Here is a 26,454-nt window from a genome sequence, read left to right as displayed (position 1 = left end):
AAACAGGTGAACTTAACTGTTGGGGATTGAGAGGTGCTCTGCTTACTTTTTCTTGTCTTCCTTATTTGTGCTAGATTGGATGTGGATAGCTAGAGAGTCCAGAGCAGAGCAGGCAGTAGAGGCTTCTCAGATCTATGGGGAAGGAGGGTTAAGTAGAAACCTCACATCTCTTCCTAGTCTGTCTGGCTCCGTTACCTGGGGAAGAAAAGCCAAATGGCCTCAGAACTAAGTTCTAGCCAGTCATCAAGGGTGTAGGTTGGCTGACGTTTCAGATGTGCTCCATGTCTCAGAACCATGAGCCAGTGGACAGGATGCTGGGGGGAGAACAGTTCCAATGCTGTGACTTCATCTGACCTCTGAAACCCCATTTCCCACCTGGCCCCTTGAGACATGCTTGCGTCTTCTTCTAGGTATTTTCCTTCAGTCTAGCACATTCTCAGAATGACCGCAACTGTCTCCTGAACATCTCTGAGCACTAGGTCCCTCCAGCCCACTGCTGCCATCAACCCAGCTCCGCCCAGCCCACCAGAAATGAGTGCGGTCTCTCCTCCTGGATGTTTGTCTTGTTACCTCGGCCTTTGCCTTCCCTTTCGAGTTACACGTGCACCTAGGAGGGGTGATTCGGAAATCACTAATTGTCTGACTTTACATTTGGCTCACCGGAACATCCTTCTTCAAGCTAAGAATTTGGCATAGCCTAGGGGTACATGAGGGATGGTTTGGGTCCCCCTAAATTCAAAGATTGAAAGCCTAACCCCCAAGGTAATGGTACCAGGAGGTGGGGACTTTGGGAAGTAATTAGGTCATGAAATTAGAGCCCTCATGGTTGGGATCAGTGCCTTTATGAAAGACCCCAGTGAGCTAGCTAGCTACTCCCTTCCACCATGGGAGGACATGGGGAGAAGTTGTGTCTATGAACCAGAAGGTGGGCCCTCCCCAGGCACAGAGTCTGCTGGCATCTTGATGTTGGACTTTCCAACCTCTAGAACTATGTGAAACAGATGTCTGTTGCTTATAAGCTACTCAGTCTATGGCAGATTGTTATAGTGGCCTGAATGGACTACCACACAGACTATGGCACCACTAAATATAACATTTTTTGCTACCAGTGGGGAAAGAGCTCTTAATTGTTATTAATTTTAATTTGGCTCCCCTCTCCCCACAAATTTTACTTACCCATCTTTCTAATTACTCTTGAAACATCAGCAACTGATGTCATTTGGCAAACTGTAGAAATGTGCACGATGACCACATCTAAGCAAAAGTGGGAGATTTCAGAGAATCAAAGGAACAGTGTCTAAAACAGTCACTGTGAGAACTTCCTCTTCTTTACCCCAATTCAGAGAGAGGTCCGGCCCAACTGGGTTCTTGGAGGTCAAGAATGCCAAATGCCAAGTTCATATCTGGGGAGGGTGACTGCTTTGTCCTCACAGAAGCAGATCTTCCAGAGCCAAATTCAAGGAGAGTTTGCCAGGCCATTTAAATCATAAACACTACTGCACTGAGGACTAGCTGAGGCTTTGCTTTGCCAGGCCTGTCTCTCTCTCTCAATGACACAAGTCTGCATTGAGACTCTTAGTCTCAGTGTCTCAAGTCTGACACTCTTAGCAGCATCAGCCTCCCTCCTGGTATCCAGTAGCCAGCATCAAGCAGGTCATATCTCCAACCTCTGTGTGATCTGCTTCTAGAGAAGGAGATCTGATCTTCTTCCAGGTGGCCCCAGGAATGCATGTGAACACCCCGTGATGGGGAACGCCACCACACAGGGCCAACAGCCATCCCTGAACAGCAGCTTTGCTCAGAACAAGGGCTACCCTTAAGATACTGAATCGCTCACCACAATTTCTCTTCATTGATTGTAGAATTGTTGATCACATGCACATCACCCTCTCTTCCTCCTACCAAATCTGATACACTCTAAGGCTCAGTTTTTGCTTTGTTTTGTTTTTGAGATGGAATCTCCCTCTGTCACCCAGGCTGGAGTACAGTGGCTCAATCTCGGCTCACTGCCATCTCCACCTCCCAGGTTCAAGCGATTCTCCTGCCTCAGCCTCCTGAGTAGCTCGGACTACAGGTGCGTGCCACTACGCAGGGCTAATTTCTTGCCTTTTTAGTAGAGACAGGGTTTCACCATGTTCGCCAGGCTGGTCTCGAACTCCTGACCTCAGGTGATCTGCCTGCCTCAGCCTGCCTCAGCCTCCCAAAGTGCCGGGATTACAGGCATGAGCCACCGCACCTGGCCTAAGGCTCAGTTTTTGGCCTTTTATCCTCCCTCCCTCCCTACTCCTCCCTGAAGGAGTTTTACGCATTCTTCAGCTACCACATCTGTTTTGGGGTCTGTCAAGTCCACACCTCCAGGCTCTCCATCTGAATACTTTCACCACCCCACTGTCATTTCAGTCTTAATCTGCTGAAAACTCAATACATAATATTTGCTATGGTTTGCCTGTGTCCCCACCCAAATCTCACCTTGAATTTTAATTCCCATAATCCCTACATGTCAAGTGCAGGACCAGGTGGAGGTAACTGAATCATGGAGGCAGTTTCCCCCATGCTGTTATCGTGATAATGAGTGAGTCTCATGAGATCTGCTGGTTTTATAAGCATCTGGCATTTCCCCTGCTTGCACTCACTCTGTCCTGCTGCTCTGTGAAGAAGGTGCCTGCTTTTCCTTTGCCTTTTGCCATGATTGTAAGTTTCCTGAGGTCTCCCCAGACACGTGGAACTGAGAGTCAATTAAACCTCTTTCCTTCATAAATTACTCGGTCTTGGGTATTTCTTCATAGCAGCGTAAGAACAAACTCATAGAATGTTTTTCTCCCAAATCAGCTCCTCCTCTTGGATTTCCTACTTCCACTCATGGCTCCAAAGTCTCAAGAATCTTTTTTTTTTTTCACTCTATCCAGCTAATTACCATGCCACACTGATTCTTCTTTAGTAGCAGCTCCATAGCTCTTCCTTCTTTCACATTCATAGTCACCACTCCGGCTCAAGTTCCTTCTTGTAGGGCATATGCTGTCATTCCATGCAGGCTCCCCGTGTCTCATAGCTTCTGGGTCCTATTTGTCTTACCATCAGCTGTGGCCCACAAATTACGTTCCTACAGCACTTCCAGCTGCATGGCTCCTTCCATCAGCCACTGAAGAAATCCTACACCTTAGCATGGTGTAAACAACTAAATCCCACCTCTGAGTTCAGCTGCAGCTCTAGCACATAGTTCTGTGCAAGTTCAAACTCACTTCACGCTCTCAGAATCTCTGCTAAAAAATGCATGGTATATCCATCTCATGAAATACTATTCAGCAGTAAAAAAGAACGAAGTACGGATGCAAGCTATGACATGACTGAACCTGGGAGGTATCGTGCTACGTGAAAGCAGCCAGGCACAAAAGGCTGCACACTGTATAACTCTATTAATACGAAATGTCTAGAATAGGCAAATCCATAGAGACAGAAAGGAGACTAGTAGTAGTCAGGAGCTAGAAAAAGGGGTGAATGAGCAATGACTGCTAATAAGTATGGGGGTTCTTTGGGGGTTGATGAGATGCTCTAAAATTAGATAGTGGTGACGGTTTCACAACTCTCTGAAAATACTAAAAGCCACTGAATGGTATGCTTTGAAAGGGTGGCTTTTACGGTCTGTGAATTCTATCTCAACAACGCTGATACGGTTTTGTTTTTTGTTTCTTGAGATGGAGTCTCGCTCTGTAGTCCAGGCTGGAGTGCAGATCTCGGCTCACTGCAAGCTCCGCCTCCCGGGTTCACACCATTCTCCTGCCTCAGCCTCCCGAGTAGGTGGGACTACAGGCGCCCACCACCAGCCCGGCTAATTTTTTTGTATTTTTAGTAGAGACGGGGCTTCACCATGTTAGCTAGGATGGTCTCGATCTCCTGACCTCACGATCCGCCCGCTGCGGCCACCCAAAGTGCTAAGATTACAGGCATGAGCCAGCACGCCCAGCCTGACACGGGTATTTTTAAAAGTGCGTTGCATGGCTGTCCCTTGGTCTGCGTGGACTGCCTCCTTGTGTGTTTTGTGTGGTCGTGTCATGAGCGTCTTCTCAGAGGGGCTTTATCTGGGGGAATTCCCTGCAGCATAAGTTGGTGCCACGGCCCTGCAGGAGCTTCCCAGGCACCTCCAGGTTCTCCCGGGCCCAGAACCCCTTGATGGGTGGATTATCAGAGAGTTTCTTGATTGCATGGTAGTTTACATTCAGTCACCTGCTCACGTGCTTCCAGGCTATCTGATCTGGGTCCCATGGTTATAAGGGATGTCTTCCCTTGCCCCGCAACCCCCAAAGTCAAACAGAGTCGGGCAACCTTCTATGTTGTCTTCCTGCATCAGCAGGTGGAGGTTTCCTCTGCCTACTACTCCCCTAAGGGTGCAGTCCTTTGATGGAACCAGCTTCATCGGGGATCCCAGGTTCAACCCCCATCTCAGAGTGCCCAAGCTCTCATCCGCTATTCCCACAGGGTCATTAAAGCCTCAGGCCCGAGGACCCAGCGACTGGTAACTCTCGCGGGGGATATCACTTAACTCACGCACTCAGCATTTTCCTTCCCTGTTCTCTTTTCATTCTGAGACTCTTAGACTGTGTCTTGCTTACCAGCTCAGCTATGCACTTAAAAGATCTGTTCCAATTCACCTCCTTTTCTAAATGTTTGTATCAGGAAGGTTTTCAAGTTATCTAGTCCAAAACACGACCCAAACCTTCACACTATAGCATATTCAGCCTTCTTTCATGCTTCGTGGTTTTCTCCAACCAAGAATTCACTCATTCTTTTCCTGCCAAGAAAACTGTATCCCATCTTCAAGAACCAGTTCCTTTTCCATCTCCATCATTAATCTTTCCTTGACTATCTCAAGTTCTTTCTCTCCCCTACAATCCTTTCCACTATCTATGTTAGTTTTGAATAACGTATGATTGCTCCATTTTTTTTTCTTTTTTGAAATGGAGTCTCTCTTTGTCACCAGGCTGGAGTGCAGTGGTGTGATCATGGCTCACTGCAACCCCCGCCTCCCAGGTTCAAGGGACTCTCCTGCCTCAGCCTCCCGAGTAGCTTGGATGATAGGTGCCCACCACCACACCTGGCCAATTTTTGTATTTTTAGTAGAAATGAGATTTCACCATGTTGCCCAGGCTGGTCTCAAATTCCTGACCTCAGATGATCTGCCCCTCTTGGCCTCCCAAAGTGCTGAGATTACAGGGGGGAGCCACCAGGCTTTGTCTATTCTGTGTTTCTTTTCATCAGCAAAATTCTAAAGCTCTCGGTGAAAGTGACTTAGGGCTGATGCCCTTGGAGACACGCTTTCCCCTGCCTCTACACTTTGTACATGTCATGCATCTCTCATTCTGCTTGGATCCAATCCCCCCTTCTCAAGCTACCCACTCAGTTAACTTCTAAGAGGCCGTTGAGACTCACCCAACTATGCCTTCCTCTGAGAATCATTCACCATCCCCTACTCTCCCACCACTAAAAAGAACTGATCACCACCCTATCGCGCAACTACTGGCTCTTACACATGCCCTATTACACGGAGCACTCCCTATATAATTGTTGCCTGACTTTCTCTTCTTCTCTGAGCTTCTTGTGAGGAAAGGCTGTGTCTCATTCATCTCTGTGTCCCCCATACCTAGCGCCTCCCCCACAGCCTATAACCCATATTTGTTTCATGTTTGGAGAATCTGAACCCTAGAGTTAAAGCCAAAGTGGAAAGCTGAGTGAGAGTCAGGCGTCCCGAACCCGAGAAGTGGGTGGCTGTGCTATCAGGCAACGCCAGCGCCTAGGAATTTTACCCAGTTGCAATTTCAATCAGCCAGCCAAGACTACACAATCCCTGAGCGACAAAGCGTTCTGACACTCTGATAAGCACTTCCACGTTTATCTCATTTAATTCTCTCTGACTTGTAGTGTTTATCTCGCTGTTACTTGTAGCAAAGTTTCGTTTCAGCCCCTATCTAGCCCTTTACAGAAAAAGTCTGCCAATTCCAATTTGGGACTTAAGTGAAAAACTGGGAAACCAGAATGGAAACTAGGCCTTTCTGTGATTTCCTGGCGCCACACTTTCCGATGCTCACAGCAAGGCTGCAATCTGAGCAGGTGATGCAGGAGCACCCCAAGCTCTATACTGACAAGTGTCTCTTTGTATGACAGCCACAGAGTGCCCACATTCAGAGATACTCCACATTTCAAAAACATGACCTCATTTTATAACAGATGCGGGCAAGGTTGCAGAGAAAAGGGAATGCTCCTACACAGCCAGCAGGAATGTAAACTACTCCGGTCACTGTGGACAGCAGTCTGGCGATTTCTCAAAGAACTGGAAACAGAGCTCCCAATCAATCCAGCCAGCCCATTATTGGGTATATACGCAAAGGACTAGAAATCATTCTACCATAAAGACGCACACACGCATATGTTCATCACAGCACTATTCTCAAGACCAAAGACACAGACTCAACCTAAATGACCATCGGTGGTGGACTCAAAGAAAATGTGGTACAAATATACCATGGAATATTACGCAGCCATAAAAAAGAGTAAGATCATGTCCTTTGGAGCAACATGGATGGAACTGGGAGCCATTATCCTAAGCAAATTAACCCAGGAACAGAAAACCAAATACTGTATACTCTCACTTGTAAGTGGGAGCTAAACACTGAGTACACATGGACACAAAGAAGGGAACAGACACTGGGGCCTCGTGAGGGTGGAGGGTGGGAGGAGGGTGAGGGTCAGAAAACTACCTATCAGGTACCGTGCTTATTACCTGGATGATGAAATAATCTGTACACCAAACCCCCTTAACACACAATTTACCCATCTAGCAAACCTGTATATGTGCCTCTGAAACCTAAAATAAAAGTTTAAAGGAAAAATAAATAAAATAGGACCTCATTTTACCTTTAAGATATACTTCATCTGGGTAAATCTTAACTACCTCAACAACAGCAATACATTTTTAAATGGGTGCCTCTAATTTATTTTAAATTATCTGTATTATTATTGTTGGGGAGCAAATTTTTTTCCTGAAACGAAAAATTCAAGCTTTCACTCATGGCCTAGGGAAAAAATATTTTGCCCTCTGTCTATCATTTATTACCTCATATTGTGAGTCAGGGACAAAAACCAGTTTCCCCCACTGTCTTCTGCTTCCTGCCTGAAGTCTCAAATCTCTGTTTTGCAATGTTTTCCTGAAACACACATCTGCTGGTAGCAACGTCTTGACAAGGGCAGCCCAGTAGACGAGAATAAACACCATCAACTGGCATGTAACTCAAAGTCATTTTGATGAGTCCTTGCTCCAGACAGGTGTCAGCACACTGTGGCTCAGGGGCCCGCTGCCGCCTGCTTTTAGTAAATAAGGTTTTACTGGAACACAACCACACCCATTTCTTTGCATATTGCCTGTGGCTGTGCTCTTTTCACAAGGAAGACAGAAGACCTTGATCTCCAACAGCAGAGTTGAGTGGTTACAACAGAAACCATCTGGGGGCCGCGCAGGCGCGGTGGCTCATTCCTGTAATCCCAGCACTTTGGAAGCCAAAGTGGGAGGATCTCCTGAGTCCAGGAGTTCAAAACCAGCCTGGGTAACATAGTGAGACCCTGTCTCTACAGAAAGAAAGAAGGGGGCCGGGCGCGGTGGCTCAAGCCCGTAATCCCAGCACTTTGGGAGGCCGAGACGGGCGGATCACGAGGTCAGGAGATCAAGACCATCCTGGCTAACACGGTGAAACCCCGTCTCTACTAAAAAATAAAAACACTAGCCGGGTGAGGTGGCGGGCGCCTGTAGTCCCAGCTACTCGGCAGGCTGAGGCAGGAGAATGGCGTAAACCCGGGAGGCAGAGCTTGCAGTGAGCTGAGATCCGGTCACTGCACTCCAGCCTGGGCGACAGAGCGAGACTCCGTCTCAAAAAAAAAAAAAAAAAAAGAAAGAAAGACGGGGAGAGGGGAGAAAGCTTAAAAAAATGGATCTTCAGCCTGGCGCCGTGGCTCACGCCTGTCTTTGGGAGGCCGAGGCGGGTGGATCACCAGAGGTCAGGGGTGTGAGATCAGCCTGGCCAATATAGTGAAACCCCATCTCTACTAAAAATACAAAATTAGCCAGGTGTGATGGCGCATGCCTGTAATCCCAGCCTACTCAGAAGGCTGAGGCAGGAGAATTGCTTGAACCCGGGAGGTGGAGCTTGCAGTGAGCTGAGATCGCGCCACTGCACTCCAGCCTGTGCAACAAGAGCGAAACTCAGTCTCAAAAGAAGAAAAAAAAAAACCATCTGGTGTGCGAAACTTAAGATGTTTATCATTTGCCCCTTTACAAAAGAGTTTTGACGACACTGGCTCCAGAAAGACAAAAAGGGAAGAAGCTAGGCTGTTCTGATATTTCCTGGGGCCTTGCTTTCAGGTGCTTCAACAAGGCCTAGACCTGAACAGGCAAAGCAGGTGGACCAACATTCTCTGTTGTCGATTTTTAGTTGCATGATAGCCACATAGCACTTGCCTTCTGAGACCCCTTCCCCTAGTCTTTCAGGCAGGCTCTCATGGGGCAAGCTTGCATCCTCCTGCTTTCTGAGTGCCTCCATTTGTTCGGGGAGTTCTCTAACCAGATGGCAAGCCCTCAGAGGCCCTCTGGGTCCCACGACTCATGCTGAGCTTTCCTCCAGGCTGCTCAGTGAACCTGACTGCCTTCTTTGATCTCCATCATTTAATTTTTGTTTGTTTGTTTGTCTGAGACAAGGTCCTGCTCTGTTGCCCAGGCTGGAGTGCAATGGCGCCATCATAGCTCACTGCAGTCTTGACCTCCTGGGCTCAAGCCATCTTCCTGCCTCAGCCTCCTAAGTAGCTGGGACTACAGGTGTGGGCCATCATGCCTGGCTAATTTTGTTCTTTTTGGTACAGATGAGGTCTCACTATGCTGCCCAGTCTCGTCTCGAACTCCTGGGCTCGAGCCATCCTCCTGCCTCGGCCTCTCAAAGTGCTGGGATTACAGGCATGAGCCACCACACCTGGCCTGGATCCTCTCTCTTGAAATGTGGCAGATCCACATAGTTTGAAGAGGGCAGCTACAATGACACACTGTTGGACATCATTGGACTTGACAGTTACCCAGCTTGCCCGAGCCACCTTGCCTCAGTCTACACTTCTGCCTTCTGCACGCACACTCAGACAGCACCTGCCCAATCCACATCATAAAAGGGAAAGAAGTCTGCCTCCCTACACACACCTAAGGTGTGCTTAATGTTAAATAATAAAATGTTGCTCAATAATTCTATGAATCGAAGCAGAATAGCTTCATGAGTTTTTCACAATACCAGCCTGCTAGCTGGCACCTCTTTGAGTAAGTGACATCTGTGTGCACTCACCTGAGATGGGCAGCACTGTCCTTCACATTACTTGGTGACAAAAACAGATAGAGCCTCAAAGCTTGAGAAGTGATCTACAGACCACCACTGTGTTATGGTCCACATATGATGTTATGGTGACGTGCTTTAGGTAAGGCTGACCTGGGCTTGAATCCTAACTTTCCTACTTATAATGTTGTATATTTCAGCCTAATGACATCATCTTCCTGGCCTCCACCTTCCCATGTATAAAATGGGGATAGCAAAATCTATTTCACTGGATGGCTGAAAGATTAAACGAAGAAATGTACGTAAAACCCTCACAGCACTTGATACAGAGCACTGACCGCTCAATGGTAACTACTGTGCCTCAGAAAAATGCAGGATACATTTATTGTTTGTGGGCTGGTAGTTTGGCAGCAAATGTCATTACCCACTATGTGTGAAGAGTTGGGAATGCATATTGTAGTGATCAAACACAAGATGCTCCCCAAGTTCATGGAGCTTACAAATTATTCACCTGTGAGGTTACATACGAAATATCCAAATAGCTCTTGGGAACCCAATTTTGGACAGTGAGGGAGAAACCAATGTCCTAGAGCATAAAGTAAGCCTGTGAGTGAAGCAAAATTGACATGCAGATCCCAGTTCTCCTACTTGTTCATTCACGTTTGCCCTCATTTTAACTTGACTAATTCATGTTTGCCCTCATTTTAACTTGACGATTACAGATAAGAAATATGCTTGTTCTTTACCCTCTAAAATTGTCAACCAAATAAAAATTGTCAACCAAATAAAATGGAGAAAGGAAGACAAGCTTCAAAGGCTACATGGGAACCCAGAATTGGCACAGAGGGACACAGAGTGTGGGAACAGGTTTGGAGACCATTAAAGTATGGAAAACATCTGGTAAGTGATCCATTCGTCACTGCTTGGTTGCCGAAGAGGGTCCCTTAGCCAAGTTCTTTAATATGAATGTGAAAGTGGTAGATCGAATTCTATAGATTAGGAAAAGGAAAGACAAGAAAGTGGACACCATGGTCAAGGAAAAACATACTCTTAATGCTCCCAAGGACTACATGTCTGTCTGTAAATGTCAACGCTTTAAGCATGCAACTAACAAGAAAACAAGCCTTCCCTGATTACATTTTTCTCCCCCTATTTTTTTTTCTTTTTTTTTTTTTTCTTTTGGCTCTTCTCAGCTCCCATTCTCACCAAGAAGTTTTAGCTCAAATTGGGAGGTAGAAACCCTGTCTGACCCGACACCAGAGCCATCTCTCAACAAACTTACCTGCAAAAGCACCTGGGAGGGAAAACAGCAAAGCCACGTGCCAGCAAACCTCAGGCAGCTCTGTTGCTCTTCCCAAGCTGGGCAGGTCCTGGCTTCCAGGATCATGTTCCCACTGGGAGTAGGACAAGAACCAGAAAATGCCAGAGGCACACAGCTTTGGGGGCTCCCGAGGTGCCAATATACCCCTTACTGAGTATATTTCTTTAAGGTTGAATGGTTTTTACAACTTTTTCTAAACCAATGGTTCAAGTAATTATTAAATGCCAACTATGTGTCCTACATTGCAATAAATGCAGCGAGGTCTTTCAGGCCCGTCAAACATGAGAGGAGTCAAGAACATCGGGAATAACAGTGAATGATTCTTAATAGAATCCATGTGGATGCATGACAAATGTCCCACACTGCCAAGCCTGTTGACACAATATGAAAGCCCTTTGCTTGGGGTAATTGTCCCCTTCACCAATAGACATAACATCATATACAAGACTCTTAGAAGAGCCAGCTAAGCTTTTCACTGAGTACTGTGGCCTTGGAGAAGCTGAGAATTGCAAAAATAGTCGGCAGTTTTCAAAACCACTCAAAGCAGCGAGGGGCTTTCGAAATTGCTCAGACACGTGTTTGGCTGGTCTAGGGTGGCTCTCCTGGAAAGAGGCCATGCTGAAGCTTCGAAGCCAGCAGAGTGCATGCCAGACTTTCAGCGGCTAGCAAGGAATGGAATTTTAATATCCAGGAATGAAGGAAGAGGGGAGAATAACAAATGATCTGACATCTGTTATTACATTGCTCTTGCATCATGCGAGGAAATCCCTGCCTTCTGCAATGCAGCCTTCTCAACTGGGTCTTGAAACGTAAGACTGCCTTGACCTTATATCCATTTGCACTTCTGCCAGCTGCACACATGTGTGCCTTCTTGCCACAACCACACCGTTACTTGCACGGTGCACGGCTTGGTTCTCAGACTTCAGACCTGGGACTAAAGGCCGACACCATTTATTAGCCAACTCATCTACTTGTACAAAGTCTCAGTTTCTCCATCAGTAAAATGGGGATGACAACCAAATTATTTTAAAGATTGAAGGTTCTTGTATTAAATCATTCACATAATACTCTTAGCTATTTTGGAAATCTCCCATGCCATATTTTTAAGAAGTGCCTGAATTATTTTATGATTAAAGGTACATTTAGGAGACCCTGATTTAGTTCATTAGTTTTTCTCTGGACAATTTGGGGCAGGGTTTATTTTTCTGAGGGTTATTTGGCAAGAAGATTCTTGATCATTCTCCCACAGGAAGTGGAAGGCAACCCTGAGGCACTGCACTGGACTAGGTTTGGGGCTAAACCCTGAAGTGACTCTGGCATCTGAGATGCATTTCGTTAGTTACTAATATGCTTGATGATTTTTTCATAAGTTTATTGAATCTTCTTATTTCTTTCTAGTAGTTTGTTTTATAACCTTTGCTCATTTTCTTATATAGGATTAATTTTCATTAATCTGGAACAGTTCTTTACATATTAGTGATACACTTCTGTCTTTTTCCTGTATGCAATTTTCTAGTCTTTTGTTTACTTTTTTTTTTGTTTACAACAAAAATTTAAAATTTTTATGTAGCTAAAGTTACTGATTTTCCCCCTTTGTAATTACTTTTAGGCTTAAAAGTGATTATACTACTTTTAGGCTTAGAAAGTTTCTTCCCACTTGAAAATCAGTTAAATAAGCACCTGTATTTTTTTTTTTTTTTTAACATATTTTGGAGTGTGGCTCATTGATTACCTTTAGCCTTGTAATCCATTTGGAATTCTTAGCCTGGTAACAGTTTTAAATGTTATAAATTGGCACAGACTTTTTAGAGAATGTTTTTGGAAAATGTACCAAACCCACAAATTAGCTGGTATTCTTTGCCCCAGTAATTCCAATTCTAAGAATCTAATTTAAGAAAATGACAGGGCATGCGTCAGAGATTTCTACATGAAGACAGTCATCCCAATGGGGGTTATAATCGCAAAAAAATGGCAATGGCTGAAAAGTCTCTAATGGGTGGTAGGGTGAATAAATATTCTGCAGCTACACGCTCCCATATGGTAACTATTAGCCACATATAACTATCCAAATTTAAATTTATTAAAATTAAATAAAATTAAAAATTCAGTTCCTCACTTGCATTAGCCATACCTCACTAGCTCAACACCCATATGTGACTAGTGGCTATTGTTTGGACAGCACAGGTGTAGAACATTCCCATTCTCATAGAAGCTTCTAGTGAACAGTATTGCTCTATGGCCATTAGAATCAGGTTTTTAAAGAATATTTAACACCATAAGATACATTCATGATATGGGGGTGAATAAAAACATCAGAATACAAACTATTTGGTAGTCACAGGAATTCAGATTGGTTGCAGTTAATTTAATCATAAATATCTTCAGCAAGGTATGTTTGTTCAGAGGAAACACAAACCCTGGCCCCCCCCAAAAAAGCTTTTTTTTAAGAAAGCAAAAGAAAGAACATCTGAAGATCCATAGGTACCTAGGAATTAAATGAGATGCCTGGGGAAACCTAGTACAGGGCACCCACTCAGTAACTGTTTAGTGATTCAAAATCCAAATGGGAATTATCATACTGATCACATGTCAGCCTAATTAACACTGTATTCTGTGGCCCACAATGGTCTTAAAAGAAGCCATGATTATTCTTCTGTCAGCATCTATCATACAGTCATCAATGTCACAAAACAACTTGATCAACAAATGGCACTTAAGAACTTGTAAGTACATAGGGCCGGACGCAGTGGCTCAAGCCTGTAATCCCAGCACTTTGGAAAGCTGAGGCGGGCAGATCACCTGAGGTCAGGAGTTCGAGACCAGCCTGGCCAACACAGTGAAATCCCACTTCTACTAAAAATACAAAAATTAGCTGGGCATGGCGTCGAGCACCTGTAATCTCAGCTACCTGGGGGAACTGAGGCAGGAGAACTGCTTGAACCCGGGAGGTGGAGGTTGCAGTGAGCCGATATCGTGCCATTGCACTCCAGCCTAGGTGACAGAGTAAGACTTCGTCTCAAAAAGAAAAAAGAACTTGTAGCACATAATGCAAATAACTTCACAGGGTATTTGGTAAATAAGGAAAGGCTGTGTGGCCTCTAAAACATCAATAAATATCAGCCACTGTAAGAGAAAGCTTCACTTTGGTGTAACGAAAACTTTGGGAAAATCTTTGGGAAACCTACAAGTAACTTGAGCCCTAAGGGACTCTAGTTTGGATTTCGCAGACACAGACAAAAAACTGAAAATCCTAAAACATCACAGAAGAGATTTGAACAATAACTTAAACAAACGTTTTCTTTAGCTTCCCAGTAAGAACTAAAAGCTAAACAAAAGGGGTTTTAAAAAAATCTTTAAAGGAGCAGAGAGCAAACAAAACCGTGAGAAAAAAATATCTGAGAGAAGATGCAAATTTTAAGAGGTAAGCTCAGCATTTGGGACCACTTGTGTCTAAAGGATGTTTGTCACAGCCAAAGAGATACCTGAGAGGCTGCGCATCCCCTTTGCAGCTTAGGGATGCTCTGGCAAACCTTCTACACTGTGTGCAAAGCAGAAATACACCAGCTCCTAAAAGGACTGCAGTCCAGCTTCGAGCCATCTGGGCTGCCCAAACACCTCCACCCCTGAAACTGGACTACAGTAATCCCAGATTTTAATTCCCCCAGGGACCTGACAGAATCAAGCCCAAACCTTCTCTAGAGGAAGAGACCATCATCCTAGGCCTCAAACTATTTTCTACAAGCAGATTTTCAAATATTATATTCATCATTCGATCACTGCCAATGTAGAATACCGTACCTGGTAAAAACTATCCTTAAAGGATAAAAGTAAAATAAATCCTTTTCAGACAAAGATAGAGAATTCTTTTAAAAAAATATGCTCATGGATGACGTTCCTCATGCAAAAGAAAAGGAACCCCAGGTGGAAAGTCAAGAAAGCAGAAGGAAGAGAATGTCAAAAATGGAGCAGTTTTCCAGTTGCGCTCTGGACAAGCACATGATGTTAAAGAACGACTAAAAGCTGATTCACAAAGCAAGGTTATTTTATTTTCCCCCTACATTAGTTAGACATTATATTTGGCTATCCTCTAAAACAAGCTTGTCCAACCCCCGGCCCTTGGGCCACATGCAGCCCAGGACGGCTTTGAATGCAGTACAGCACAATTTCATAAACTTTCTTAAAACACTGTGAGTTTTGTGTGATTTTTTTTTTTACCTCATTAGCTATTGTTAGTGTGAGTGTATTTTATGTGTGGCTCAAGACAATTCTTCTTCTTCCAGTGTGGCCCAGGGAAGCCCGAAGATTGGACATCCCTGCTCTGAAAGAAAACAGTTAAACCCTAGTCTCACATCATATTTTGGAATATGTTTTTGCTCTATTGGAGTATAGGAAAACCAGATGCCATGTAGAAGATACAGATTTCACTGCTGGATTTTTAAAACAGAAATGGCCATAGAAGCCATTTATAAAGTAGTAGATTGAGAAAAAAAATAGTTGCAATAGTTTATCAGATAGGAGTATGTTCAACAGCATGTGAGGTGCGACCTAGAGGTGGACGCAGGTGGGACAGAGAGTTTTTACGAGATTCGAGATAGTATCTCACTCAGTAAATCACAAATGTATTGTGAATTGATTAAAAAAAATGGAATAGGCTGGGCGTGGTGGCTCATACCTATAATCTCAGCACTTTGGGAGGCTGAGATAGGCGGATCACCTAAGGTCAGGAGTTTGAGAGCAGCCTGGCCAACATGATGAAACCCTGTCTCTACTAAAAACACAAAACTCAGCCAGACGCAGTGGTGGATGCCTGTAATCCCAGCTACTCAGAAGGCTGAGGCAGGAGAATCCCTTGAACCCAGAAGGCAGAGGTTGCATGCAGTGAGCTGAGATCGCACCATTGTCCTCCTGCTTAGGCAACAAGAGCAAAACTCCATCTCAAAAAAATAAATAAAATAAAATAGATAACGAATTTTAAAAGACAAACTAAGAGATTTACGTTTTCGAAGAATGTAAAGAAATTAGCTGGTCTGGCAACCATTAGCTCTGTTTTCTATTATGTGAGTTTGAAATGTATTGTAAATGCAAGATTCTGACATTTATGATACCAAAATAAGATAAGAAATAGTCTTTTCCAGTGGTTTGCAAGAAAAGTATAAATAGTCGTATTTTCAGGAATCTAATTTTTCAACATAAACTACATGACCCCTGAATGTCTCCCCACCACCCAGGAATTTTAAGATTCATCCTAAATTTTGTGACAACATCAGTCCTGATTTACTGAGACCTGAGTTCTTTATTTTAAGGAGGCTTCCAGTGATTCTATTCCACTGTTCTCAGAGGAATCATCACTGAACAGAATTATTCCATCAATGATCGTGGATTAATTGGTCCTGTCGACGTATTCCTATCTTACTTACATTATCCACTCTGCCAGTGCCCTTTATTTCAAGGGGTTTCTACAGCACGTCCCTCTGCTCTCTTAAAACCACCATGCTGAAATGACAGTTCATGTCAATGACTTAACTGAATCCGCTCAGGCAGGCTCTCCATAGGCAGGAATCACTGGATGGTAAAGCTGACGTTTGGCATCTACTGAACTTTATTCGCAAAGCAAGTCTTTGTCCCAGGCAAAAGCGAGAGAGAATAAATGGGCAGTTGGCACCCACTCACCTGCCGCAGTTTGGTTCCCACCATAGAAGCACTGCTGTCAAGCACGAATACCACATTCTTGGGTAAAGGAGGAAGGTCTTTAGGAGCAAAGTAGTGCACAAAATAGCCATTTAGAACCTGGTAGAGGGAAAAGAAAGTAAAAACGGTAGTACCTAGAGTAAGGAGGAAAAATATCTGAAGTGGGTATTCTATGGAATTTCTAAAAGTTAAAGCACGACACAGAGCTTAGGGTCAGATTCCACACCAGGAGTAGAATTATCTAAGCCCCTATCCCTCCAAGAGAACTCATTGCTAATTTAATCTGTATAAGGGTAGACTCTTCCCTTTAAAATTGATCAATGATGACTACCAGTTCAAGTTTAATTATCCATCCCCCGGACCTTTGCTACTTGAGAATTCTGCTTCCTTCACTATCTGTTTTTTTTACCAAGCATCTTACAAGCTGAGACATCAAGATTCTCTACATTCTGGATGCAATTAATAGGTTTTAATATCCCCACCCTGTCTCTGGAACAATAAGACCTAAAGGAAAATGAGCAGTCTCTTTTAATTAAAATGGAACATGGACCAAGTGCAGTGGCTCATGCTGGTAACCCCAGAGCTTTGGGAGGCTGAGACGGTCAGATCACTTGAGGTCAGGAGTTCGAGACCAGCCTGGCCACCATGGCAAAACCCCATCACTACTAAAAATACAAAAATTAGCGGGGCATGGTGGTGGGGTGCCTGTAATCCCAGCTACTTGGGAGGTTGAGGCAGGAGAATCGCTTGAACCTGGGAGACAAAGGTTGCAGTGAGCCAAGATTGGCCACTGCACTCCAGCCTGGGTAACAGAGTAAGACTTGGTCTCAAAAATAAAATAAAATGGAGCATGAACTAAAATTCTAATTTCATCTAAAACACCACAGAGAGCTTGATATTACAGATTTTACTTGCTCTGCAGATTACTGAAGCCAGAAATAGGTACCCTCACCAAAAAAATACCACTAGTCTCTTTGAAGAAATATTTTGGGTTAAAACGAATTTACTAAGAAGCAGAAAGTTCTCTCTCCCTTAGGTAAATACTGGAATCCACAGTCTAAGTCTATCCAAAGTATCGACCAACCAATGTGAAATAGCAACAACAATCCCATTACCTGGATGTCCCCAATGCTCTGTTCTCTGTTGACGTCATATCTAATGATAAAGTCTCCCAAAACTCCATTCTGGGCAATCTTGGCCTGTTGTACTACACTAGGTTTAAAAATGATGTTGGCAAACGTTTCATTTTGGTTGATGACAGTAGATGGGGGAGGCCCAGAATCATCTGCAAACAAGACAGAAACATAATAATTTAATATATTTTTTCCAAAAAGAAATAAGAACTGTTTGGTAGACACAGAGTTTTAGATTTCATTTTATTACAGGCTTGTATTTCACAGGAACTTCTAAGACTGTACTCATATATCACAATGTGACGAATATGTCATCATGTAGCTCCCCTCTTATGCCTCTTTCTGAACCTTATGAAAATTTTTAAAACACACAAAAGTAGAGAGAATAGTAAAACGAATCCCTGTATCCATCACCCAGTTTTAACAAGCATCAGCATGTTACCAATCTTTAGTATCTGTTTTTATCTATTCCCCATTTTTTCCTAGAGTATTTTAAAAACAAATTCCAGACACCATTATTTCATCCATAAATACTGCAGTATGCCTTTACCTGTAAGAACTCTTTTACTAACATAACCACAAAACCATTATCACAAGTGACAAAATTAATGCTCAATGCCCTATTATTATCTAATTCTCAGTTTGTATTGAAATTTGTCTGATTCCCTAAAGAAAGGGTCTTAGTATGGTTGATTTGTTTGAATCAAGATCAGAACAGAGTCCCCAGTCACATTCCATTTTTGTTTCTTGCTTCTTTTAATCTCCAGTGTCTGCCTCCACCTCTTTTCTGATGCTACATATATGTGATAAATCGCTGGTCATTTGTCCTACAAGATTTCTCTTTTTCTGTATTCTTTTTTTTTTCTTTTGAGACAGAGTCTCACTCTGTCACCCAGAGTACAATGGTGCAATCACAGCTCATTGCAGCCTCAAACTTTTGGACTCAAGTGATTCTCACTTCGGCCTCCCCAGTAGCTGGGACTACAGGCACGTACTAGCATGCCTGGATAATTTTTTGTTGTCGTTTTTTGTAGAGACAGGGTCTTGCTATGTTGCTCAGACTGGTCTTGAACTCCTACACTCAAGCTATCCTCCTGCCTTGGACTCCCAAAGTTCTACAAGTACAGGCGTGAGCCACCATGCCCAGCCTGTGGCTCATTAAAAAAAAAAAAAAAAAAAAAAAATTCTCAAAGCTTTTTAACATGAAATTCAGCATATAAATTTGAATTACAGAAAGATAAACAGATAAATGGATGTTATGTAATTTATGAAAACCTAATGCGATGACAGATTAAGCAAAGAGCATCCCATCTTTTACTCCTGACCTTCATTTCCTGTTAGAACACAGAAAATTATTTACCAAACTACTCACGTTTGTAAACCCAAACAACACTATATGTATGTACTTAGCAATAAAAACCCAAAGGATGAGGTCTGCATGCACCACGGAAAATATGAAAACATAAACAAGAATTCTTAATCATAAGGGCATGTGGAGGCTTTTTATCCAGATATTGAATCAAAGCCAGACTTAAAACTGCTGCAAAGCCTCTGATTATCTTTTTAAATGTACTCAAGTAGATAGCATGAAATAGGCTGACCAGCAATTTCCCATCTCCAATTAGCAGAATGAAAAAGGAAATGAGGCGTTAAGTGGCCACAGTAATTTGTATTTAAAAATAAACTTCCTTTTGCTGAGGGTTTATTAGACACAAAAGTCAAAGGAAGTTTAAACATTTCCTCTAACAAAACAGACAATTATTTTTCAGAGACAATTTAGGTGTAACCTTAACAGGAACCACAAGGTAGAACAGATTCTTCTATTATTTGCACTTATCAAGGACAGGGATTTTGGAAGTGATCAGAGAGCCAGCAAAGAGAAAAGTTTATTTTTGTAGGGAGACAGTTACATAAGAGAGAACATGCATCCACAGATCTGCTCATCTGAAGGAGTTGGGAAAATCCAGACAGGGCATGGACAGTTCCGCATGGCTGGGGAGGCCTCGGGAAACTTACAATCATGGCGGAAGGCAAAGGAGAAGCGAGCAAGTCCTCACGGCTGCAGGAGCGAGAGACAGAGGTGGGCAGCGCCAGACTTTTAAACCATCAGATCTCGTGAGAACTCACTCACTATCACGAGAACAGAAACGGGGAAATTCACCTCCATTGCCGCTCCTCTGACACATGGGGATTACAATTCCAAACGCGATTTCGGTGGGGACACAGAGCCAAACCATATCAATTTCCAACCTTAACTATATAAAATAGAAGGAGGGCCCAGGCGCGGTGGCTCACGCCTGTAATCCCAGCACTTTGAGAGGCTGAGGCGGCTGGATCACCTGAGGTCAGGAGTTCAAGATCAGCCTGGCCAACATGGAGAAACCTCGTCTCTACTAAAAATACAAAAAAGTAGATGGGTGTGGGCCGGGCGCGGTGGCTCAAGCCTGTAATCCCAGCACTTTGGGAGGCCGAGACGGGCGGATCACGAGCTCAGGAGATCGAGACCATCCTGGCTAACACGGTGAAACCCCGTCTCTACTAAAAAAATACAAAAAACTAGCCGGGCGAAGTGGCGGGCCCCTGTAGTCCCAGCTACTCGGGAGGCTGAGGCAAATGGCGTAAACCCAGGAGGCGGAGCTTGCAGTGAGCTGAGATCCGGCCACTGCACTCCAGCCTGGGCGACAGAGCGAGACTCCGTCTCAAAAATAAATAAATAAATAAAAATTAAAAAATTAAAAAAAAAAAAAAGTAGATGGGTGTGGTGGCTGTAATCCCAGCTACTCAGGAAGCTGAGGCAGGAGAATATCACTTGAACCAGGGAGGCAGAGGTTGCAGTGAGCTGAGATTGCGCCATTGCCCTCTAGCCTGAGCAACAAGAGCAAAATTCCATCCCACAACACCCCCACCCCCGCAAAAAAAAAAATAGAAGGAGCAATTAAATATACAACTATAAACACAAGTCAAACTTGGGATACCACAAGGCAATAAAAACAAAAGAACTAATATTGCTATTTAAAACATGGTTAAACCTCACAGTCTTCTTGAAAATATCAGATACAAAAGGGCATGTTCTCTCTGCTTCCGTCTGCATAAAGTTCAAGAGGAGCAGGAAATATCCATGGCAACTGGAATAGAACAGTGCTGGCTTTTGAGGGCCAGCTAGGGACCGGGAAAGAGGACATGGTAATTTTGAGGAAGGGTGAAAATATTTCATGTCTTGATGTGGAAGACAGTTGTATGAGTGTACACCTATGTAAAATTTTATCAAGCTGTACACATGACATTTGTACCCTTTATGGTGTATGTACACCCCAGTTATTAACATTTAAATTTATTGTTAGCAAAGTAGATTAAACAGGCATGGAACATAACAATGTTATTTGCCAAACCGACCCCTCTCTGTCCACCTTAGGATGAACGTGTATGGGCATTTGTTAAATGAGGATTAGGTGTGTCCAGAGCAATTCCGGCCGGCAGAATTAGGACCAAGGAGAGAGTTTCTGGGAGGCACTTTTCAGCGCAGTGTCGGTGAACCCTAAGAAAGCTGTCCTGTTGGGATCGGCCGCTTTCACAACCCATCCCATTAGAAGGGCTCAAGTGAACCCTGGAATAATCTCCCCCACGAGGGTGTAGAGCAGTTCTCACAGTGTGATCTTGAACCAGCAGCATCAGCAGCAGCTCCTGGGAACTTGTTAGAAATGCCGGTTCTCAGGCCCAGTCCAGAAACTAGGAGTCAGAAACTCTGGGGATGGGACGCCGCCATTTGTGTTTTAACAAGCCCTCTGGGTGATTCTGGTTTTTGCCCATAGAAAATAGGTATGTACCCCACACAGGGTCTGTGTGCCTTACACATAGAAAAGAGTCAATAAAATGTGTTGTACTCAATTAGGCAGCACTTAGATTATCTCTAAGATTCTACAATAATTAGATTAGACTCTCTTTATGCTGCCAGCATGTACCTACTTAGTCTTGCTTCCAATCTGTCTCGTGAAAATGCTTTTCACAAGCTCCCTAAATTAATACCATTCATGGCTGAGTAAAAGCACTGGGCATTAGAAAGTATAATTTCTCTCTTCATCATTCACTTGACTAGGCTCTTTGATATGGACCATGAGGAAGGATACTGTATGATTATGCTAGTTTCCTAGTGACCTCTGGTTTTACTAGCTCACGATGAAAATTCATGAGATTCATCTAAATGGGCTTATTTTACACACCCAAAGAGTGGGTTGATTCTCAGTTTGGTTACTCACCAAGGAGCCCGGTTCCTGAGGCCAACCACCACCCAGTAAGAATCAGACAGTAAATGTGACCCAATAAATTTTTCACTACCTTGTTTTTTTGTTTGTTTGTTTTTGTTTTTTTTTTTTAAGTTTACTGGGAGCAATTCCAGAGGAGCATCTCTGGAAAATAGAATCGTCTTTTTATTAAGGGGGGGAAAAGTCTGTTAAGTAGGTTTGTATGGGCTGTTCCACCGTTACTGACCAAAATCCCAGAGCAGAAGAACATGACTCTGTTTTTCCTTGCTGTGAATGGGGGCTCACCCTGCTGACCGCCACAGATATTTCCTAAGCACAAAAATGAGTGTCACCCGCAGGGTCCTCAGAGTCGCAGGTTAATGAAGACCACAAGGAAAGAGATTGGTGCAGACCAAAAAAGAGGAAGAATCTGACCCACTTGTCTAATGAGAACCCATGTCTCTTTCCTCCTTCGTGTTCTCTCCTTCCGCCCAACTTCTAGGGCGAACTGCAGCAGCTGCTCCAGTTTGGGGGAGGCCAAGTTTTCTAGTGCCATCTTCCTGTCTTCATGCAGGCATTAGCGGTCCCATACAAGAAAACCCCAGGGACACACAACTGCCCTTCGTGCCCTTAGGAAAATTCACTCACGCTCTTCTTCCACTCACCGACTCTTCCCTGCCTCTCAGGCCACCAGGGTTCCCAGGGGGCTCTCTTCTTTTCTAAAGCCCAGTATTTTTGAGCAAGAAGCTTTGTGTTATCTTTGCAAACTACAGAATACCAAAGAGAGTGGGCTCTAGAGTGTGACTGAATCAAAACGACTGACTTACTATTCCTGAGCTTCAGTGCCACGTCTGTGACATGGGAACAATTCCACAGTCATAGAATCATTGTTGAGATGAAGCGAGATCTCATATGTAAGGTGCCCGGCGTGGTACCTGGCAGACAGCAGGTGCTCAATACATACTAGCTCCATCCTCTTCCCCTTTAGAAGTAGTTTCTTGTACTCTTTGTCCATTATGAAAGGCAATTTATAAAGAAAAAAATGCTCTTTGATAACATACAGTTCACATTTTGTCATGAGAGTTTTCTCTATACCACTGAAAGCTTGATAAAAACAAATAATATTTCAAAAGGACAGACACATAATAAACATTCATAACAGGAAATTCAATATATCTACACATTATACATATGTCAATATACTTACATAAAGAATAGTCTTTAAAAAAAAAATCTTTACAAAGTATAATGAAGTCAGTAGCTGTCTGAAAGTCCCCTAAAATCATATACAGAATTTTGCACGTAAGCGTAAATGTACATTTTTTTTTTTCTGAAGAAAGGATGCATTAATTTTGCCACATTCTCCAAGGACTCTAAAGAAAGTTAAGAACCATGCCTATAAGTGCCATTAAATATTCCTCTGACTGATCCTATTGGGTGATGACAAAGTAATTTATAGCTTGTGCATCAGAGCTGAAGAGAAAGTTGAGAACAAAACATATGTCCTTAGTGATGTCCTGATGCACGGATGTTGGTCACAAACATACAGTCTTCTCCTAGACAATTATCACGTGGGGAAAATTGGCAGCCAACTGCTGTGTAAAATGTCTAAAGGTGAAAGATTGAGGAGCAGAGCCCCGTGCTCACAACCATGGGCTGGAAGCGCCACCGTCTGGGTCGATGGGCAGAGGGATTTTCTGGCCTCTGTTTCCTGAGGGTCTGGGTTTTGGCTGCTGTGGGAGAAAAGCAGCCAACACCTGGTGCATTGACAAAAGGATTTCCCAACACACACTGCCTGCTCATTTCCTCTTTAGAAAGAAGCTTAAATTGTCTATGTTTGTTTATGAACCCTGCTCACCTGGGATCCAACGAGGCAATTTCTTAAATATATGGAGGTCAAAAATACTGTGAATAATTGGAGCACTACGCTCTGAGGGTAGCAAATAAAGACAAAATTCAAGCAAATCAGCAGAGGATTGAAAGAAAAACTGGTAACACAGAGGCAATGATGACAAGAAGGAATTTGGTTAAATGCCTTCATAAGTCTCTCACTATCCACAGTTTTCTTTTGGGAAAGGATGTTTCTTCCCCTTACATGAATGTTTGGTATTTTAAATCCTTTAGGAAAACAGTGTCATATAGATATGATAGCAACACATAGCACAGAATACTAACTCAAATTTACAGCTGAAGGGATTCAAACTCAACTCTAGTATTCTATAGTTAAGTAGATGTTTGCCCGGGTTTCTTAGCAAATCAGCTTTCTTCGCTGCTTATTCAATGCTCTTCCTTCTTAAAATTATAGATTCCCAACTCTCAGTTTCCATATTTGAAAAACTTCCCAAGAGAGACTATGCATGAAAACAAGTACAACTACCTCACCCAGCAAGCACACATTCTAAAAGTTAACCCTTAAAAATATGCATTCTCAGGCCAGGCACAGTGGCTTATGCCTGTAATCCCAGCACTTTGGGAGACCGAGGTAGGCAGATCACCTGAGGTCGGGAGTCCGAGACCAACCTGACCAACATGGAGAAACCCCATCTTTACTAAAAATACAAAATTAGCTAGACATGGTGGCGCATGCCTGTAATCCCAGCTACTTGGGAGGCTGAGGCAGGAGTATCGCTTGAACCTAGGAGGCAGAGGTTGTGGTGAGCCAAGATCACGCCATTGCACTCCAGCCTGGGCAACAAGAGTGAAACTCCATCTCAAAATAAATAAATAAATAAATACATGCATTATCGGGTAAGGCACGGTGACTCACGCCTGTAATCCCAGCACTTTGGGAGGCCAAGGTGGCCGGATCACCTGAGGTCAGGAGTTGCAGACCAGCCTGGCCAATATGGTGAAACCCCGTCCATACAAAAAATAGCCAGCGTGTTGGTGCACGCCTGTAGTCCCAGCTACTAGGGAGGCTGAGGCAGGAGAATCACTTGAACCCAGGAGGCGGAGGTTGCAGTGAGCCAAGATTGTGTCACTGTACTCCAGTCTGAGCAACAGAGTGAGACTCCGCCTCAAAAAAAAAAATACATATATATATATATATATATGCATTATCCCTTTCTGCCATCACGTTGTGTCCACTGGAGACCTCAAATACTAGCTGCTCCAAGCATTTGAAACTCAACCAAATGGAAGCCCACCAGAAACAATGGTACAGCAGCCAAGGAATATGAGACTGAGAGACTTTTGTTAAACACCTTTACAGTGTTCTCTGGCCCGCAGGCAGAGCAGGGGCTAATAACCAAGAAAAGTGGAGTGGTACTTGGTGCAGACACATAGTGCAATATAATTCAGCCTTAAAAAGAAGAGAAATGTTGACATGTGATACAACGAGGATAAACTTTGAGGACATTAGGTCAGGTGAAATAAGCCAGACACAAAAGAACAGATACTGTATGAGTCCACTTACATGAGGTATGCAAAGTTGTCAAACTCATAGATGAGACAGAAAGGAGAACAGTGGTTATCTGGGACTCCAGGGGGAAGGAGAGATGGGGAGTCAGTGTTAAACGGGTATGGAGTTTCAGTCTGGGAGATGAAAAAGTTCAGGAGATTGGCAATACACCAGTGTGAATAGACTCAACACTGCCAAACACTTAGAAATGACTAAGTTGGGCCAGGCATGGTGGATCACACCTGTAATCCCAGCACTTTGGGAGGCCAAGGCAGGTGGATCACTTGATGTCAGGAGTTCAAGACCTGGCCTGGCCAACAGGGTGAAACCCTGTCTCTACTAAAAATACAAAAATTAGCCAGGCCTGGTGGCGTGAGCCTGTAGCCCCAGCTAGTGGGGAGACTGAGGCAGGAGAATCACTTGAACCCAGGAGACAGGTTGCCATTTTTTAATTGCCAATTCTAAGTTCTGCAAAGGCAGTGACAACATCTTAGATGTCTGTAGATTCCAGGAACCTCGCACAGCGCCAGAAACGTGAGAGTTCACTTCCAGCTTGCAGAACGTTGAGGATGAAAATGATGAAACGCGTTAGCACGTAGCTGGGCAGACGGAGGGAGGAGCGCTTCAAGGGAAGTGATGTTTCTTTTCCCAAAAGGGTTCGGGGGTGTGGCCGATGCTTTTGGTGATCTGCATCACGTCCCCCAACCCACCTCTGGTTCAGCCACAGCTGTGGTGGCCCGGGTCATACACACTGACAACATCCACCTCCCACAGCAAGCCAAGGCAGCAGGAAAAAGGAAGAAAAGGAGTGAAACCTCACAGTAAAGAGGAGGGTGGCTCACCAGTATTGGGCTACAGAGAAAAGCCAAAGCCTCTGTGCCACACTCTTGGGTTGACCGAGCCACAGCCAACATCAAAACAAACAAGATAACATGGATTTTCATATTGGATTAAAAACCAAAACACAACCAACTATGGGGCCAAATGATTCATACCTGAGTAATTTCTGTGTGAACAATGCTGGAAACCCTCACATAACAACCAGATTGTTTCCTGGCAAAGGTACAGAGATTTTGCAGAGGCCAAACAGGGTCTTGCCCTTCCAGCTGCAGAGCAGAGACTGAACCCAGGCCAGGACCCTGGAGCTGGGGGTTTCACAACCAGTCACAATGCAGCCCTTTAATAGGCAGAGTTGTCCCATTTAGCAAATTACAATACAGAATGCCTGGTTACGTTTGAATTTCAGATAAACAATGAATAATTTCCTAGTACAAACATATCCTAAATATTGCACAGGACATACTGTTTCTCTGAATTCAAATGA

At 43.8% G+C, this 26,454-nt stretch overlaps 1 protein-coding gene across 2 annotated transcripts in view; it reads right to left on the bottom strand.

Moving 5' to 3' along the window:
• Nucleotides 1-26,454, bottom strand: part of ITIH5 (inter-alpha-trypsin inhibitor heavy chain 5) — a 102,167-nt gene that overhangs the window by 36,020 nt on the left and 39,693 nt on the right. For both annotated transcript variants that reach the window (XM_023230542.1, XM_023230543.1), the window contains exons 6-7: nt 17,475-17,644; nt 16,342-16,458 (exon numbers count right to left, since the gene is read on the bottom strand). In XM_023230542.1, the coding sequence (XP_023086310.1) occupies nt 16,342-16,458; nt 17,475-17,644 (287 nt within the window). The remainder of the gene's footprint in view (nt 1-16,341; nt 16,459-17,474; nt 17,645-26,454) is intronic.

This window comes from Piliocolobus tephrosceles, chromosome 9 (assembly GCF_002776525.5).
Source record: "Piliocolobus tephrosceles isolate RC106 chromosome 9, ASM277652v3, whole genome shotgun sequence".
Lineage (NCBI taxonomy): Eukaryota > Metazoa > Chordata > Mammalia > Primates > Cercopithecidae > Piliocolobus > Piliocolobus tephrosceles.
This window is presented reverse-complemented; position numbering and strand designations above follow the sequence as displayed.